A 20,543-nucleotide genomic window follows, 5' to 3' on the forward strand; every position below is an offset into this window, starting at 1 on the left:
GTTTTAGGCTGAGCTGTGAGCCACGAATGCACCGCTGTCTTCACTTCATCAGAAGTGAATCTGACTCCTCACTGATGGCTAACACTTGTGCTACCTTCCTTGAACTTCTCTATCCATTCAACACACTTCTTTGCAACAAAACATTCTCTATACTGCACACAAAGGCTTCGATAAATAATGGCACCAGGTACACCCTCAGACCACAAAAAAAACGAATCGCTTCATGCTGCTCTTCTTTCAGGCACATCGCAAGTGGGGCATTCATTTTTGCTCACACCACAGTTACAAACGAACTGATGTAACATGTTCACATCTGCACAGCAGTGACTGGGGAGACAGAAGCCTTGAATGGAAAGCACCGATAAGATAGTGTGGCCAACAGAAGTTTTAGTATAACCGAAGTGCGGATAACTTTTGACTTACCCTGTATTATACCAAGCACTGAATGAAGACCTTAGATTTTATCGTTTTTAACTGATCCTTTATTTAGTGTTCTGCAGGCTTCAAATTGTTTTACTAGTAATGTACAGAGACTTCTTAATCTCTTCCTAGCCCCACATTTGAATGTTGCTTTTCCAGGTTTTATATTTCTTTATCCTTTGCTCCCTTCCAGCGATGTGCATTTTGTAAGCACCTTGGAGCCACTATCAAATGCTGTGAAGAGAAATGTACGCAGGTGTACCATTATCCTTGTGCTGCTGGAGCCGGCACCTTCCAGGATTTCAGTCACTTCTTCCTTCTTTGTCCAGAACACATTGACCAAGCTCCTGAAAGATGTAAGTTTACTACAGATACATTTTAAAACATTTATCAATGTATTTACTTAAAATAACAAATGTTGTAAGTTCCCTAAGTGTTATTCTGCTTGTGGTAAAAGGTAGTATTACATAATCTTGATAATCTGAGAGCTCTTCACAAGAGATCCTTGGGTGGGGTGGGAGGTGGGGGAAGGAATCTGTTATCAACAGTATCGTTGACGTTATGTCTAAAAAATTATTTCCTCAAAAATTCAAAGATAGTTTGCATGTTTTTTATTCTTATTTAAAAAACTTACTGTAGAAAGATAGACTTGCAGAGTGTATGGTATTTTAATGTATACTATAAAGTAGGTCATTTAAAAAATTAAACAGTGTCTTTAACTCAGTGTCTTTTACACTTGAAAAAAAAAACTACTCGGAGATTTAGAAGATGGTTCACTCAGGTGTTATTTCAGGATGCATGTTAATAGGACCACTAAACACTTTTGAAAATCTTGGAAAATGTATAGTCCTGATGATCAAAATAGAAATCTGTTAGTGCTTCTTCTTGATTCATCTATCTTGCTTATGGTTATCTATAATCCTCAGTTGTCTTTTTTTTTTTTTTCCTCTTTTCCAAACAGTACTTTATATTAGGTGAAAAGGTTTAAATGTTTGACATCTATGTTATACAGAGAATTATAACTCTTTCCTATCCTTATCATTAGAAATCTTACTTTTTTCTTAGTATGTGGATTTCCAATGAGCATGCATGATTTGGGATCTTTTTATGCCTAGTAAATTGAATTTCCAGTCTGCTTGTGAAATCTCTGTGATGCTTTATTCAGTCTTTTTTAATGTCATCTCTTTGTTACCTAATTGTTAGCTTTTACCTGTTTCTTAGCAGTGCTGATAAAGAGTTTTTTCCTGTCTTTTCCAGCTTTGTGAAACATAAATATAGCTACTTCAGGCTTAAACTAATCTCAAACACAGTTAGATTTCATAATCATTATTTTTTCTTTATTCAGTACCATAATATTATCTTTAGTTAAAGTTATTTTGTGTCTACACGTATAATCATATCGCCCTTAATCACTGTACAAACATAAATTATATGTAAGGCAAACTGAAATGTCAAATTGTATTTAGGCTAATAAGGGATTTGAAATGTTAAAAATGTTTTGGATTACACATTGTTAAATTGGGGAGAAAAAGAACATTCATGCACAGCTACTGTTATGGGTGTTATTTTAAGACCTCATGTAGTGAATTACTTCACTAAGTGCACAGACTACGATGTCAGTCATCAGAGCTGATTATCTTCTAGGTGGTATAACACACTTCCCAATTGAATAAAACAATTGTGGGTGTGTTTAAGAATTTAAATTTTATTCAGCCTTTTGTACATGGTTTAGACCTCAGTAAACAACATGCAAACTTTTCTATGACTGTGTTTCTAATGCAAGAAATTTTATTGCTTAATGGCAGTACTACTTTCTTTTGTAGACTATGTTCACATAATGTATATGATTTATATACATTTGTATGTTAGGGACATAAATCATTTTATAAAATAATGAAGTGTAAGCACTGAGGTGAGGTGATTTGTCATCATTTATCATGCATATAGTGAAAGGTTCATGCTGGCAGCATAAAGCTAAAAGATATACTGGAATTATTGGTACCTTGCCTTGTTCCAAGGTGGACTTATGGAGACTCATAAAAATACTTGAACAGTAGGACAAAGTAAGACTAAAAATAAGCAAGAAAATTTGGGCAATGGGAAGGGAAAATAAGGATAGGATAAATGGAAAGGTGGTGGTGAGGCTGATACCCAAAATAAATGCATGCTTCCCAGACCTAAGCCGCAGATCTGGCTCCAGAGCCTTCCGGCAGTCCGCAAGGAGAAGGGGACATGGCAGTTGCCTGATCTGTAGTAATAAGAGTTCACTGGATCCTCATACCGTAGATAACACTGTATATGGCAGTGAAAAACTGTCTTCAAGTAGCCATCTTGCAGTATGAACAACAAACCCCACAGGGCAATTTCTTATAACAGCCCTCAAAATAAGTCAGTGGTATAAAACCAAAGCCCAACTGAGTAAGTTTTATTCCTTGGGGATCTTAAACAACGCAGTCTAAATATACAGCTTTCGGACCATCTGTTTTAATCCAAGAACGTAGAGAATATTGCAGACAGATTATATTGCAGTAATATACAAGACTATATAATAGTCATAAAATCTTTCATTTGTGTTTTTAGCTGTCCTAATTGTATGTCATAGCACATAGCACTTTTTTTTATGTTTTAAAAATAGGGATATCTTAAATGACAGTTATTATGAAGGTTAAATGACAATTAGTGAAAATCATATAGCATTGTACCATTTATTTATGAATTGCTGCACTAAAAGGCAGTTACTTTAGCTCTTATCTAAGGCTCAGGTTGTGTGTATGCATTGAGTATAATACTTGATGCTGCTGGCTCAGAACAGAGCAGCATGCTGTGGTAGCTGAGTTAGGAGTAAGGTTGACATCTTTTTATAAAAATTGAAAAAAATCTAACAAAAACTTGGACTTCATTAGAAAAACAGTCCCAGCAAAGAGAGCACCTGTGAGCAAGATAAAAATTTTCATCAGAAAATAATTTTGGGGTGCTCAGTCCTAGAAAAATGCTGGTCATGGCTCTAACCTTATTTTCACAATGATGCAAGTATACACTAACCTTGCCTGGAAATTTTACACTAAATGTCCATCTAAGAGACACAGCCACATATACTTCCTGAGTAGTATTTTGCCTTTCGTGGAAGGCTGGATGGCAGAGAGCCAGTCTTGCAAGATCAGAGGAAAGAACATTCCAGGCAGAGCAAACAACTACTTCATAGGCCTTGAGGCGTGAGCCTGGGTGACTGTGGAACAGGCAGCTAGTCACTGCACCCGGAACTTAGTGTCTGCCGGGTAGGTAGTAGAGACCACATCAAGGTGAACAAAGCCTAGATCAAGTAGGCTTGTAAACAAGGGAAAGGGGTTTGGATTCTATTGTCTGCAGTGAGAAGTCTCTGCAAGGTTTAAACCTGGGAATGCTACATCTCTTAATCCACTCCCTCTCCCTCAGTGTATTTACTTTCATCACTCAGCTTTTGCTTCTTTTACTTCATTTAACTTTTAACTCCTACCTCATTTTCTTAGTTGTCTGTCTCTCGACGCCAAGTCCTACTTCTTTTTTCTGTTACCTTAAATTCTGTCAGTTTCCTGACCTTTTTTTCTTACCTACCTGCCTACTGTGTTGGCCAGCCTCTCTGGATAACATCCATGATTTATTTTTTCTTTCTAGAGATTCCATTTTGAAAGGCAGATCAAGGCAAATCACCTAGCATAGTGTCCTACCAGTGACGAAAGCATAGATCATAGAAGTTGTAATGTCGATGGAAGTTACAAAGCTGTGCTGATTCAGTCTTTTTAAATTTACTGAGAGTAATTTGACTTCTGTTGCTCTTCACCAGTGCTTCTATTATGTGCTGCCTAGACTTCCTTAGTAGTCTCATCTTCCAACTTGACCATGTTTAAGGAACTGTGATAAGCTCCCATCTGATTTAAGCTCCATGTTTTTGTCTTTTCCTCCATTTCTTCTCTTGTCACAGCTGTCACTTGTGAAGTGACCTGTCCAAAGCCTGTTCTTCTATTTCTGCCACTATTTTCTTGCTCCCTCTACATCATTTTGCTTCTTCATGCTATGCCTGTGTTAGCACCTTTCCTTTCTACTTTTGAACGTTCTACTTGTGTACATACTCAGGTATTCTTCACCTTCTCTACCCTTCCAGTGGGCATCAATACTGATTAGTGGTAATGAACATGAGCTTTTAAGCCAAACTGACCTGGATTTTACTCCTGTCCTCTCTTAAATTATATTCAGCTTTAGTCTTTCAATCTATTTTGCTTTCCCAACTGCTTAAAGAAAATATTCACTTAGTCGTTTGATTATTGCTTCAAACTTAATGCCTCTTTGGCTTTCAGACATATATGTAAGTATATGTGCATATGCTTATGTCTGACACGACACTTAAGCTATCCAGTAATGTCATCTTCTTATGCATGACCTCCAAAAGGCTGTTTTAGTATTTCTACATATTTATGTATATTCTCCCAGATTGGAAAAATGATTGGAACCAACAGTATTGTCATCAAGGAATTGGTGGAAACTGTCATAGAATAAAAAGTAATCTCTGCAGTAGTGATACACACAGTTACCTTGTTGCAGAATGAGCTTTGCTGTATGTAACAGTGCTGTGCTATAGAAATAGGATGTGAGCAGTATATATAATTTTAATTTTTCTGATGGTAATGTTAAATTTTTTAATTGAAATTAATCTTAAAAATACATATTTAACCCAATATATCCAAAATGTTAACATTTCAACTTGTAATCAATAAAATTTTTGAGATACTGACGTTAATATTTTTTTCCTATTAAGTCTTTGGAATTTGGAGTGTTTTATATGTATAGCACATCTAAATCTGGACTGATCACACTTCCATTGTGTTTTATATGTATAGCACATCTAAATCTGGACTGATCACACTTTCATAGCTATATGTAACTAGTAGTTACCATGGCATGTTGAAGTGGCAGAGTAGCAACTCTAGAAAGTTTCACAAAAGTATTTATGTAGTGTTCCTGGCAAATTGCAACAGAAACATGAACTGATTATCTGATAGAGTCTGGTTTTTGCCCCAACTTTTGTAAGCTTTGAGGGTAGGCAAAAATCAAAGATTAGTTTGTAAATGTACTTAGCTTGAGTGAGTAAATATGGTACTCTCTTTTAGTTTTAAGAAAAATAATTTGCTCTGTTTTGCCATTTCTGTAAAAAAAAAATGAACTAATACATGTAATTTCCTTTTTAAAATTAATGCTTTCTTTTAAATGCCTATCATTTAAAGAGCCACTTAAAAGTAATTTTAGAAGCAACTCCACTTAAAATATAAGAATTGATATGTGCTAGGCAATTGATATGAAGTTGAAAAAGACAAGGTTACTGCCCTTCAAGCGTTCACGGTATTGTGTTATAATTCATTGATTATGTAACAGTTTCTTCTAAGCATGTGGGGAAAAGAACAGTCAGCAACTAAATGGGCATTTAGGTGTGGTAACATCAGATAGTCAGGGTTTATGTCTGATCAGGAGTTTTAAAGGCCTCTGGAATAATAGCACAACAAAGGAACAAAATTACAGGCAGAAGGAACAGAATGTATACAAGCACATAAGGGTTGAATAGTCCGTTGTGTTGTGTTATGTGCACACCAGACTGCCTTGAACTGACCAGGAAATAGTGAGTGTTCTGAGATTCAGTTGGAAAAGGAGATAAGCTCCCCACCCCTCCTTTTTTTTTTTTTTTGCCTCAAACTAAAATTTTTTTGATTATTTTAAAGTGAGAAAGGGGATATTGATAAAGTTTTAATTTAGGCAGGGCATAGCAATTGCAGAAAATTGCTCTGGATATTTAGGTGATTTAGGAAGGAGGTCAGAACCCTAAGCAGGCATTCCATTCAGAAGATAACTGCAGTTACCAAGACGAAGCGCAGTGGACTGAACTGTACCAACAGCTGGAAGAGGATGTATAAAAAGTTTGCTCAGTAATAAGAAGTCACATCCAGTTGGATGTGTTGGGTCAGGGAGGAGTTAAGGGTCATTAGTGACACTAAAGTTTCCTTACCCAGCAGGTCGAGAAAGAAGGGAGAGGTTTAGGTTTAAAAGAAGTTTTATGTTCGAAGTATTGAGTTTGAGCATTTTTAGAACATCTGGCTATTGAGGTCATAGACTTGAAAATAACATTTTGAGGTTTAGAAAGAAGTTTGGGGCTGGTGATAGAGCTCCGGGAATTGTGGTGGTGTTTTATGGTATAGGAGTTGATGTAATTACAAAGAAAAACCATGGGGGATTAGGAAAGAAGGAAGAGGATGAAATCCTAAGAGACTCTAGCATTTAGAAGGCTTGGGGAGGTACAAAAGCCAGCACAGGAGGATGAGACAGAGGCATGGGAAGCTTAAGGAGAGATCAGGAGAACTGCCATCATAGAAGTCAAGGTAGGAGATTGCAGTGCGGGTGTGGATGTAAATGCTGCAAATGGCAGATAAGGTAAGGCCTGAAAAGTGACTAGGGGATTTCACAGGTCACTAGGAGCGTCATTAAAGTAGCTTCAGTTGAATGGTGGGTGGGCCGCCACCAGGGGCCCAGCTTACAGTCTAGATGCATCCTAGGGCCTGGTTGTGTACTGCCCTCAAGTTGCAAATGATTTTTACCATTTTAATAGAACTCTAAAATAAAAACAAAAAGTCTGTATGCCAAAGACTTCTATGGCCCACAAAACCAGTTTGCCAACTCTTGGTGTAAGGAAGAGGAATTGGTTATTACTGTTTCAAGATACTTGACTTCAGAAAGAAAGCAGGTAGAGAAAGGGCTTATGGCCAGAGAGGACTGACTAAATCTTCAAAAAGTGAAAGAGAAAAAAAAATCACATGTACAATTTAAAACGGTCCTAGGACAATCAGCTAATCAGACCATTTAGTTGAGAACCTAAGTGTCAGTTATAGGCATATTTATATATATCATCACATTGGTATGATTTTAGGATACATTCTTTTCCTTATTATATTGTAATATGCATGAGTTTGTATACTCGGCAGTGCCGTTTATTCTTACATTTATTGTTTGTTTTAGATGGTACAGGAACTGTTAAAAAGTGCCATTCGTTTCAGTTCACATTTAGCAGTAGATCATGTCCATAATTATACAGATTTTCATGCTCTTTTCAACTGGCAGTTAACATAGATGAATATAGAGTTAGTGTGTGAGGTGGTGTACGTGTGTATGAGTATCTAGCTTCCATCTTTAATGTTCTCCCTCATATGATATTTTCCAGTATTAAAAATCCCTTATTTGATTTGAATAAAAATTAGTCTGTTTATGCTTAAGAAGCATCTTAATCTAATTGATATTAACATTTCTCAGTTTTGTCTCTGATTTTGTTAATTTCAAAACCTATTTAACATTCAAATAAAAATGTTTATTTTTGCACTGCAAAGCGTCTCTCAGTTGATATTTTCCTTTTTTGGTTCTTTTCAGCAAGCGTATGTTGAACATTAACTAGGTTCCCAGCATTATCATTGGTGCTAGGGATATAAAATTAAATAAGAACTGCTTCTGGTCTCAAGTAGATGTAGGTACAAATCATCGCAAAACTATATGATTAAATTTAATGTGATTAAACTTAGATGAACGATATGATGTTTTAATTGAGACCTTATTCTGATTGGATATCAGTTCAATGTGGATAACTTCAAGTGTCTGAAAGATTTACCATGAAAATTCCCTTCAAGTGATTTTTAAACTGTAAAGTCAGAAAAATATTAAATTCTTATACAGCAATTTCGTTGTTTTACTGTTAATTATAGCAAAGGAAGATGCAAACTGTGCAGTGTGCGACAGCCCGGGAGACCTCTTAGATCAGTTCTTTTGTACTACTTGTGGTCAGCACTATCATGGAATGTGCCTGGATATAGCGGTTACTCCATTAAAACGTGCAGGTTGGCAATGTCCTGAGTGCAAAGTGTGCCAGAACTGCAAGTAAGTTTTAATTTCAACTCAAAGGTGTGTATTGAGTTTAAGTGAGACCCTATTCCTAGGTGCTGAAGGTTTGTGTAATATGATAAAGGTTGTTCATACTGCAGCTCTATTCATTCACACTGACTTCATCATGTCTTTAAAAATTGCTAGATATTGATTAACATTCATATTACTTTGAAACAAGTCTAAATAAAAACTAATTTTAACCATTTAAATTCCTCTGGTTGCCTAAAAACCTAGTTTAAATGTGCCAACACTTTTAAATGAAGTATATTAACAATTAAAAATAAATAAGCATTAGAAAAAAAGCAGGCTTTTTTCTGAGGGAGAGTGGGGAGGAGATTTAATAGGAAAATAAACCTCTAACTATGGAAAGTAGTTATTGGAGTGAGCCGAAGAATCAGTGATAAGTTTCAGTTCCTATTCCAGGAAGAACAATTTATATGAAGTCTACTGTTTTAAAAGGAAATCTGTATCTATCTGAAAGGCAGTTACCTTCACCATAATACTGAAACAAAGTATTGTATGGCATTTAAATGTTTGTGATGGGGTTATCTTTTCCTATTTGTTTTATTCCATCCTTTGGTCATTTCTCCAGTCTTTTCTGTGATTATTTTTTTCTCATGCTGCTAGTTAATTAGCATGATATTTCGGGGATGTTACCTGCATCTGTCTGTAGCAGTCTTCAAATTGTTTACAAGCTGAGGACTTTTGTAATCAGGAGAAATGATGCCCACCACTGCCATGTTCAGTCTGTTTTATTTGTAATTTAATTTGATAACAGTAAGCATCAATAACTTAGAATTTTGTGGAATAAATAGGACCACATGCTTTTATATTTTAGTAAAAATGAAGGAAAATATCAGTAAACATTTATTTGATAACTTGTATCTGTGCCTAGCTTCTTGAGAAGGAATAAGAGAACTTGAAGAAAGAATGCTTTTCCTCCAAGATCTTTCCATGTAGCTAAAGAGATAAAGTGTGCAATTTTATACGTAGAATTTAAATTAAATAAGAAAATACTGGAGGCCAACTAACTCATCTTCCTTTTTACTTCTGTTTATCCCCAGGTTGTATTCAGCGGTTCCTCTCTCAGCTCTTCTTCTTGCATTCCCTAGTTTTTCTTTTCCCCTCCTCTTGAATTAAATTCTTAGTATCTGAGAGTGATTAACAGCCAAGAGTCAAGGCAGAGATCATGGACAGGAGAGGGGCCCAGTCTTTGGGTCAGAAGAGTGTTTAGGGAAAGATTTTAGGTTTTCAATTACAATTCTTAATAATTATAGCAAGATGATAATCCTTATGTCTGTTTAGCACTTATTGCTTAATGGAGATTCTTAGCTCTTCAACCAGAATTATATTTAATTCTCACAGTAATCTTTGATTATCATTCACGGTTTGTACCTGAAACTAAGAGGATAAGTCTAAGTTATTCAGGAGTCACACAGCTAGAAAAACAGAAGTCTGAACACAGATATAGGTCTGATCCAAATTCAATCCTCTTTTTATTATATGACAGTGTCTTCCAGCTCACTGTGCCAAGATTTGTTCCTTTCCATGTAGCATCACCTATCAGTTACCGCTCCTTTCCCAAATAAGGATGGGTTTGGGATATTTAAAAAGTAAAGATCAAAGTCATTCATCTTGCCTTAACCCCTCCTCCTTTGCAGGAATCCTAAAATGACTAAAGCAGGTTCACCATAGGTGAGCATTCAGTAAGGATAATCCTTTAGGGAAGATGTCTGTCTCATCCTCTAGAGGGTTAACTCTGTCATTATCTGTGCATAGACAAAACAGACACCGAGAGTATCTATGAACCGGGCAGTTCCCAGGACAGTTTCTTTTTATGATTACTTATGTTTCAAACATAAGTTTAAAGATAAGGCATCATTAATGCTATCTTATTTTTTAGACAATCGGGAGAAGATAGCAAGATGCTAGTGTGTGATACGTGTGACAAAGGGTATCATACTTTTTGTCTTCAACCAGTTATGAAATCAGTACCAACCAATGGCTGGAAATGCAAAGTAAGTTGTTTATTTTTTTAAGAAAAGTATCATCTGTATGTTTTTTATATAGAGCAGACAAATCGGATACCTATTCAAATCTATATATTACCTTCAACTTAAAAAGGAAACTTTATTGATGAATAATTGGTATACAGTAAACTGCACACATTTAAAGTCTGTAATCTAATTTGACACATGTATATGCTCATGAAACCATCACCACCTTCAAGGTATTCATCACCCCTGAAAGTTTCCTGGTGCCCCTTGGGAATTCCTCCTTTCTGACTGTTCACTGCCCTACTCCCTCCTATCTTCCAGGCAGTCTGCTTTCTCTCACCATAGGTTAGTTTGCATTTTCTAGAACTTTATATAAGTGATGTTGTATCGTATGTATACCCTTTTCTTTTTTGCGGGGAGGGGGTGGTTTAAAGTCAACATAATTATTTTGAGATTCACCCATATTGTTGCACATACCAGTAGTGACTCCTTTTTATTGCTGATAGTGGGAGTACCACAGTTTGTTTATTGAGTCATCTGTTGGTGAACATTTGGGTTGTTTACAATTTTAGGCTGTTATAAAAAATTCTGCTATGAACCTGTTAACTAGCATGTATGGTACTTAATGGCTTAGAAATTGTTTTTGAATGAGTCATCTTTAATCTTCGAAATTCTTTGAAATAGGTAGTATCCCTATATGCAGATACCAAAACAAATATATTTTTTAAGTCTATTAATTTAGAATCCAGAAATAAAGCAGATTGCATTTTGATCAGATTGGCTTTTAGATGATTTTACTGTGGTTTTATATGTATATATATGTTATGTGTGTGTGTATTTCTATATAAACGTATTAAATATTTGGAGTCATATTGTAAATGCATATGTGTACGTACATTGTTCCTCCCCCATGGTGGTTTTAGTAAGTGGTTATTGACTTAGAGATCTATTTTTTTAGATGCCTTGTAAAGTTTCTTTTGGATTTTGAGAGTTAGGATCTAAAGACATTTTCCCACTTTTTCATTACTTATCAGTCTTTCTGCTTGATGGGACGCTTTTAAGATGTGTTTTCAGCTATTTTAATTTTTTTTTGGATATTCTTTTAGTCAGCGATTCTCCTCTTTTCCATCTATTTTTGTATTTGCATCTTTATGACTTGAGGTATTCCATTCTGGTCTTGCTAAGCTTCCTGAGGAATTTATTGAGGCTCTGTCATCTGTATCTCTAAACCCTGTAGGTTGGCTGACAACTCTACCTACTGGGCAGAGTTAGTATAGTACCAGGCAAACAACAACAAATTTTAGAGTTTTTTTGTCCATGGAAGCACAAAATATTTAAATTCTTAAAGGGAAAGTAGAAGCTAAGAATAACTTCAAATTTACCTTTAATTCCCCACTGACTGAATAAAACTTTTTTTCTGTTAGGAAGATGTTTACAAACAGTATTTACTATGACTTTTCTTTGAATGTTCTCTAGGATGAGTCAGTCATAAAAGTAGTTAATTTGCTTCCTTTGAAATCTACACAGGTAAATAATAAATTCTGGATTAAGAATTGGTGAGGGACTAGTGATTAAGTGAATTGCCCGAGTTTACTAATTTGCAGAGGCAGTTTCCTGTCTTATATTGTAATGTTTTATCCAATATATTATGCTTCCTCTGCTTCCTACTGTACTTACTTGAGTAACAGTGCTTTTCTCCCTAGACTAATTAAGGAATATTTCTTAATCTAATTTTTATCTGTGTTAGGATTTGGGTCCTAGGAAACTTGTGGGCCATCTCTACATACCCCCCAGGCTGGTTTGTTTTTGTTTTCGTTTTTGTCTTTTTGTTTCTTTTAAAAATAATCTTAATTTCACAGAATAGACATGATGAAGCTAGGCATAAACTTCTTTGATCTACAGTAATTACACTGGCTTAACTTTGCTTTGAAACTAAATTGCCAAGACCTGGTTTAATACTGTTCGTACAGAGAATGCCGTTTGTATTAGTATTTGCATAAAAATAGTTTGATAAAAACACAACTGTGTATACGGGTTCAGAGTAATCAGACCTCAAAGTGCCTTGAACATCAGGTGTAATGAAGTACCACCCAAAAACTCGAGAAATCTTTTGGTTCACAGGCGCACCGTAATGGCACAATTAAAATCCATAGTAAATGGGGTATCCATCTAGTTATTTCTGAAATAGCGAAGCTCCTGTTTTAAGTTGCGGGCATGCTGCTTGCAGGGTTTGCTGTCAGGTGAGGGGTATGAAGAACCCGTCTGCTCCGCGCTGCGGAGGGGGTGCCTCTGCGCTCCAAGGCGGCTCATTCCTTTCACCACGATTCTACGGTGGGAAATCTTGCATCTTTCACACGTCTTTGACAGCACTTGGGACTAACATAATAAATACAAATGCTAAATGCAGTTACATTTTATATTAATTTTTTAAATTTTAATTAGTTAATTTATTGGCTTGCGGGATCTTAGTTCCCCGACCAGGGACTGGACCCTAATCACTGGGGAGCCAGGAAATTCCCTATATTAATTTTTTAAAGTTAGCATTTCTGTGAAAACTTTCAACTTCTCAGAAAACATATAGACCGCCAAGAATGCACTTGTGGTCTCCCTGCATCCTCACATTCTACTCCCATTGGCGCAGAAAACACGATCCTGTTCCCTCTGCCCTTCTATCTGCGCTCGGGTTTGTTGTGTTCTCCGCATCCTCCCCCGCCAGCGGGGTGGCTTCCAGGAGCGGTGGGGTGGCGGGGGTGGTCGGTGGAAGCCGAGGCCACGGGCAGCCTCCCAGTGGAGGCTCCCCCACAGCTGGGCTCGCAGGCTTCGTGGTGGCGCCGGCCCGAGGCGGCTTCCCGGGGCGGCCTGCGGGAGGGGCGCGCTGGCCTGGTGGCGGGGTAGGGGTGGTGGTGGTGTGTGCCCTCCTCCGTGGGTTCTGGGAAGGGGGGCGAGCTCGCTGGCAGGTCCCTGGGGATGGGGGGGCGGGTGAGGGGGTGGGAGGAGGCGCTGGGGGAGCCTTGCCCCCGCGCGCGGTGTGCAGCGGCACCAGGTTCGAGGGCGGAGGGCGGCGAGTTCCGTCCCGCCGAGGCCCGAGGGAGGGGCCTGGAGGGGAGGAGCCTTCTCGGAAACCGAGCACCTCGGGGCCACTGCTCTCAGGTGTGGTCGCCCGGAGGGCGGAGCCTGAGGGCTGGGGGGGTCGAGCTGCAGCCTCCCCGAGAGCAGTGTCTGCCCGGCTGCCGGACGGGGTGCTTCCGCGCGTTCTCTCCTGGCTTGATTCTCGGTCTACCGAAAAAACCTGCTGTCGGTTGGATTTGTATTGTTTATACGTTCATCTCCTCTAGTGCGCGTCTTTTACTTTTCTGAAATAGGAAGTTGAATTCGTAATTCGTTTCCCTCACTTTCCTAAGGAAAAAAGTATATTTAAGACTATAAATTTACCTTTGATTATAGCTTTGGCTGCGTTCATGTTTGTTGTGTTGCTAACTTTATATCTATGTACATTTGACCGAATAATTTTATCCTTTTTTAGGTTGTGCTTAAACGTATTTTCGCTTTAATTGTATTTAATCAGATAATTTAATTATGACATAAATTTGTATGTTTGAAATAGTGACTTTTTAAAGCTGTAGCATTGTGTTTATTTCATTTAATTAGATGAAGTTTTTACCTTATTTTTTGACTGATTCAGGAGCATATTAGGATGTAGATAAAATTGACCTCTTATTTCTCATGTCAATTTCTCCTTGTATTTTACTTTTTTTTCTTTAAAACATTATTTTGTGCTGGTTATTTAGCAAGTAGGTCAGGCTAATGTTGACATATTGTGTTTTTTATCAATGCAAAACTATTCTCTTCTGTGTAATGCATTTTTTTGGGGGGGGGGAGCAGACATTTTGCTTTGCCTGACAATATGGCCTCCTGAGGTTTTAGTTTACCAGTTGAATGTGGTCTTTTCACATCTTTTAATTTTGGATTCTTCTGTGTCATTTTAAGTGTTCCTTTTGAAAGGTTTAATAGTCAAGTATTTAGATTAATGGATGTAATTGAAATGCTTTGCTATTTTAAAATAAACTTGTTCTTTTAATTTCTTTTCTATTTTTCAGTTCCTTTTATTCCCTGCAATGATTTACAGTTCAGAATCTTATTTTATGAATATTAAGTTATGAATGTTGAAAATATAAATTTTTCTCTTCCCACTTCCTATTGAAAATGAAGAAAGCGGAAGTTTTCTCCTTTCTCTATGTCTTAACCCAGACTGTAGACCATGTCACTTTTTCTTTGGGAGGAAAAAATCTGTATAAATTCCAAACTCATCTCCCAGTCTTTTGGAGACTTGGTTATACACCTCTGCAAAAGAATTATAAATTTTCTGGAATCTTGCAAACCGGAAAGAGATTATTGCCTTCGGACTACCACAAGAACTTGGTTTGGTATAGTTTTGCATTCCACCTTGTTTTTCTCTGGAAACTTTTTTTTTTTCCAACTTTTCCCGATTTATGGTATCACAGAGAAGTCTTTTTTAAAAAAAGTTTAATTAGTTAATTGTTTTGTGCTTGAAGGCCGTGAGATCTTTATTTTTGTCAGTTCTTCGTATTTGCTTCCAGGATGTGTCTGATCACGGTCTGCACTCATTAGTGTTGTCTGGAACATGTCCATTGTCATTCTCCCTTTAGGCCCATGGAAAGGTCTAGAGGAGTGTTGGTTAAATTTGCCTTTTTTCTTTTAAAAAAATGGTCACCTTCTTTACGCTCCCTTTAGGGATCCTTAGGCAGTTTTGTTTCCTGCTTTAAATCATTATCTTCTTTTTTGGGGTTTTCATTATCTTGGAAGATGGGTTCCGAATTCCAAGTTTATTTCTCGAGATTGTCTTCTAACTTCCTTTTGTTCTGCTCTCTTAATAATTTGCTTTCTGCAATAGTCTGCTGTTCTCTTTCACATGACAGAATTACTTATAATACTGCTGAGAATATGAGTGGATAGTGTGTGTTTTATTCTGTTCCATGGAGGATTATAAGGTGATTAAAAAGATTAGGCCGTGGAGTCAAATCTCAGGTTTTCCAGTTGCTAAATACAGGATCTTTGGCAAATTATTTGACTTCTGTAAGCTAAATTTCATTATGTAGTTAATAGTACTTACCTCGCAGGGGTGTTGGATTTAGTGAGATGATGCCTGTAAAGTACTCGGGGTAATGCTCAATTATCATGGAGTTTATCACAGGAATGCTTATGCTCTGAGCAGTTTGAAGAATGATACTCCCTCTACTGTTAAATTCTTTCATAGTTGTTTGTAGTCTTTAGTCAAATTCAAACACTGTGGTAGAGGCTGAAGGTGCAGGGGCAGACGGGTGTGCCTTCCCCGGGATGTCAGTCTCGTGAGGCTGCTTGCATTGAAGTTAGGGTGATCTTTTTAGGAACTTTGCTATATACCAGTCATTATCCTTAGGTTTATTTTCTCTGTTTCTCTTTCAAGAATGCCGGTGTGTTGGTATATGATGAATTTTAAAAGGCTTTATTTGGAAATAATTTCAAACTTTAAAAGTTGGAAAAATGAAAATGGTACCCATGTGCCCTTTATCTAGGTTCACCTGTTGTTAGGCTTTCAGAGTAGTCTTCCATGCCCTTTCTCTCTCCTCCTCCCCATCCCATGTATATTTTTTTGGCGTGAACCATTTGAGGGTAAGTTACACACACCGTGTTCCCTTTACCCCTAAATAGTTAAATGTGCATTTCCTAATAACAGGAATATTCTTACATAATCACAGCACAGTTATCATCCCATACAATAACATCAGTGTATCTAACCTGCCATCTGTATTTCAATTTGTCACTTGATCTAATGTCCCATATAGCATTTCCCTCCTTCTCTGTAGGTTCCAGGATCTAGTCTGGGGTTAGGTATTCCATTTAGTTGTCATGTCTCTTGACTCCTTTAAACTGGAAAATTTCTTAAGCCCTTGTCTTTTTGATATTGACAGTTTTGAATAATAGAGTTTTTCCTCACCTCCCTGTTTGTTTGTTTGTTTTTAAATCACCCAAATAGAACTTACCTCATTTTGTCTTTGTCCAATATTTACTCACGATTGTATAGAGAGTTATTCATTCTTGGCCAGAGTATTGCGTAAATGATGGTGCGCCCTTCTCAGGCTCTCAGTTGGATGCACCTGATGCTTTGCTCTCCCTCACAGGTGATGTAAATTCTGATAATCTGGTCAAGCTGCTGTCAAGTTTCTCCACTGTTTTCTTTTTCTCTCTCTTCTATCTGATAAAGCAGTATGTGAGGAGACACTTGAAGACCATGCAAATAGCTTGTTGCTCCTCAAAATTTTCTCCAAGATGATAGGAACCAATACCTAATGAGGTTTTTACCTGTTTGTTAAATGGCGCTTTTCTCTCTTCCCATTTACCAGTCAGCCTTCTGCATTCTGTTGTAAGCGAGAACCCTCCCTTCTTTCACATGTTAAAATTATTTCTGTGTTGTCAGCATTAACTCATGGAGTCTTGTTATTATCAATAACTTATAACTTATTACTGTACCTAATTTGTTTTGTGCTCAGTTGTCCCATTTTTCCTCGGGCTTTCTCTAGTTGCAGAGAGCTGGGGCTACTCTTCCTTGCGGTGCAAGGGCTTCTCATTGCAGTGACTTCTTGTTGCGGAGCACGGGCTCTACGTGTGTGGGCTTCAGTAGTTGTGGCGCTCTAGGGCTCAATAGTTGCAGCTTACTGGGCTCAGTTGCTCCAAGGCATGTGGGACCTTCCTGGAGCAGGAATCAAACCTGTGTCCCCTGCATTGGCAGGTAGATTCTTAACCACTGCGCCACCTAAAAAGTCCCTCTGGTAGCCTTTTCCAGCCGGCTCCTATGTCTTTGTGACATGCCCTCACCATTTATTTGAGTACTTCATTACATTTGGGCATAACAAGATATTCTAAGACCATCTTATACCTGCCCTGCCCCAGCCCTGGAATCAGTCCTCTTTTCTATAAATTGGCCAAGTTCCTTTAGTGGAGATTGGGTGCTAGGTGTGCTCATTGCTTTGAGGGTGTTTTCTGCTTTGTCCTTTCAGCAGATGAGGCAGGAAATACATGCATGTATATACACTTACACATACTCATATATACAAATACACACTTAAGTATGCATATACTCACACATGTACATCATTTATAAATAATGAATTTATACCACTACCTCCAATTCTGATCCCTCTTGCTGAGTTCTTTGCCTTCTCCCATTCTTACATATCTACTTTTGTATAGTAAGATCCTTATGTTTTGCCTGTTATTTTTGAAGATTTTGGTTTCTTTTAAATTCCCCATTCTTATTGATTTAATTTTTAAAAATACATAGGCTATTAACATGCTTTCAAAAATTTCTGGTTCATTCTTCCTGTATTTTTTTGTAATGATAAGCAAATATATTTGTTTCCCTCTTCTACATTGAAGATAGCATGTATGCTCTTTCGCATGCTTTTGGTTTTTTTTTTTTTAAATCTGGGAGTCATTTCATATCAGTTCATAGAGATCTTCCTCGTTCCTCTTTCTTTCCCCTTCCTTTCTTTCCTCCCTCCCTCCCTTTGTATTTGAACCATAGTTTTTCAACCATTATCCTATGCTTGAATATTTCAGTAGTTTCCAATATTTTACATTAGAAGTGATTCTGTAGTCAGTAACTTCACGCAGATGGGTTTTTGAATTGTTGGGAGCGAATCTCTAGAATAAGTTCCTAAAAGTGGGATACTGGCTCATAGGGGTAAGTGCTTATGTAGTTTTGTTAGGTATTTTCAAATTCCCTTTCGTGAGACTTGTGGTAGTTTCTTTTGCCACCACTTACGCATGAGAGAACTTCTTTCTTCTCTACATCCTTGCCAATAGGGTGTCATGTTCAGCTTTTGATTTTTTGCCTGTCTTATGAATGAATGAAAAATGTTATCTCAGTGTAGTTTTTCTTTTCTCTTTTGAGTGAAGTTGGTCATTTTTTTGTTTAAGGGTCATTTTTACCCCTTTTTGTGAATTATCCTTGCGTTTTGCCTGTTCTTGAAGGTTTTGATCCCCCCTCCTCCGTTTGAGTTCTTTATATAGTGAGGATAGAAGGCCTTTATCTGTTATATGATGCGAATATTTTCTCCCACTTTATTATTTGCCTTTTAACTTTGCCTGTGTTATTTTTTGCCGTGCAAAATTTTATTTTTGTGTAGTCAGATTTATTAATCTTCTGTTGCATCTGGATTTTTCAGTTAAAATTAGCCTTTCACTATACTGAAATTATAGGAGAATTCACATTTTCTTCTAGTTTTTGCATTATTTTTTTACATTTAGCTCTCTACTCCATTTTTAGTTGATGCTTCTGTGTGGTGTAAGTTATCTTTTCCCAGTTGGCATTTGTCCAGAATCCATTCACCAAAAAGACAGTCATTGCCCCAGTGACTTGAGAGTCCATACTAACATTGATTTAGGTGGGTTTATTTCTGGAATTTCTTGTGTGTTCCATTGCTCTGTCTTTCTGTCTTCATGAGCCAATACCATACTGTTTTAATTATAGAGGCTTTGCAGTATCTGGTAGTTTTGCTCCCCCTTCAGAGCTTTTCTATTTCACAATTTTTCCTAGTTGTTCTTGTGTGTTTTTCTTCTGAACCTTAGGCTCCGTGAAAAAACATCACTGGAATTTTTATCAGGGTCGCTTTAAATTTATTCATTGATAGTGAAATCTTGACGTTAGGACATCCTAACTAAGAATAAGGTATGTCTTTGCATTTGTTCAAGTCTAGTTTAGTGTCTTCTAGGAATGTTTTCTAATATTCTTTGTATGGGTTTTGGACATTTCTTAAGTTTATTTTTTAAACATTTTCTCCCTTGTTGCTGTTACAAATGGGATTTTCCCATTCATTATATCTTTTAACTGGTTATTATTTATGTATGTGAATTTATTGAATTTTCATTACTAATTTTATATCCTGCTACTTTGTTAAATTCTTTTATGAAATTTATGATAAACTGTCTGGGATTTTCCAAGCATGCTATCTTGTCATCTACAAATAGTTTTATTTCTTCTTTTCAGCCTTTGTTTTCATCTATTTCAGTGTTCCCATTGGTTCAGAACCATGTTAAATGGTAGTGGAGATAGTAGGCATCCTTGCTTTGTTTCTGACTTAGTGGGAATGCCTCCAGGGTTCCCCAGTTACATGAAACACCGGCTTTAGAATTGAGGTGTGTGTGTATATCACATTAAGGAAATACCTACCCATTTTAATTTTTTCAAGAGTTTTTTTAATGAGGAATGGGTTTTAATTTTTTTCCCAAAGGTCTTTTCAGCATCTAGTAAAATAATTTATCTTCTCTCCTCAGACCTAATAATATGTTAAATTTTATCAATGGGTTTTCTAATATTTAACCATCCTTAGGTTTTTGTATAATCTCCACAATAAACAGCTTGGACATGGTTTATTATTTTCTTGGTTTGCTACTGGAGTCTGCTAACATTTTACTTAGGGTTTTGGCATCAGTACTTACAAGTACACCCATTTTAAATCTGTAAGACTTCAGCAGATCTGTGGTTCATGCCAGTTTCTCTTTTTTAGTGAATATCTCTTTTGTATCAAAAGGTACCAGCAGCTCAGAAAGATGAAGTTCCTTTTTATTGTTTTTTTAGATTGTAGAGTTGGGGGGGTGATGAGAGTCCCATGGTTTATCAGCCTCGTGCCCAGGATTTTAAGGCAGCCTGGCTCACATGCGCAGAAGGAGGTTTGGCAGGCCTCTGCCAGGCTTTGCACATCAGCAGTTCTACTTTGCTAAGGGTAGTGCCACTCTCTGTTCTGAAAATACGAGAAGCCATAATTGAATTTTGATGTTGAGCGATTGTTTTCACCATTTCAAACGTCTGATCATTTGGAGTGGGTTATATCTCCTTAGTGTGAGTTCTTGTTTTTAGTTTCTAAGCTACCCATAAACAGAATTCCCTAGCAGGACCTTTTTGCTCTTACAGTAGGGAACTGAGTAGACTTATTTAACACCAGCTACTTCCTGATTCTGGAATGTGTTTCTTTTTTGAAGTTTGGATTGCCACATTCTTGTTTTTCTTCCTGCCCTATTTATGTTTTCTTGGATGTCTCTATCTCCTGTTCACACTTTCCAGGAGGTTTCAGTGTAAATTGAGTGATATCTCATCAGATGTTCAAAACAAACTTCTTGTTCAAA

The 20,543-nt window shown here is 37.1% G+C and overlaps 1 protein-coding gene across 19 annotated transcripts in view; it reads left to right on the forward strand.

Annotated features, from left to right (window-relative positions):
- Positions 1 to 20,543, forward strand: part of KMT2C (lysine methyltransferase 2C) — a 268,850-nt gene that overhangs the window by 139,925 nt on the left and 108,382 nt on the right. For all 19 annotated transcript variants that reach the window (XR_009053403.1, XM_057733880.1, XM_057733884.1 and 16 more), the window contains exons 7-9: positions 614 to 776; positions 8,187 to 8,358; positions 10,268 to 10,382. Coding sequence is in view for 18 of the 19 variants with exons in the window: in XM_057733880.1 (XP_057589863.1) it covers positions 614 to 776; positions 8,187 to 8,358; positions 10,268 to 10,382 (450 nt within the window). In the remaining variant the exon portion in view is untranslated. The remainder of the gene's footprint in view (positions 1 to 613; positions 777 to 8,186; positions 8,359 to 10,267; positions 10,383 to 20,543) is intronic.

Source organism: Hippopotamus amphibius, chromosome 4 (genome assembly GCF_030028045.1).
Source record: "Hippopotamus amphibius kiboko isolate mHipAmp2 chromosome 4, mHipAmp2.hap2, whole genome shotgun sequence".
NCBI lineage: Eukaryota > Metazoa > Chordata > Mammalia > Artiodactyla > Hippopotamidae > Hippopotamus > Hippopotamus amphibius.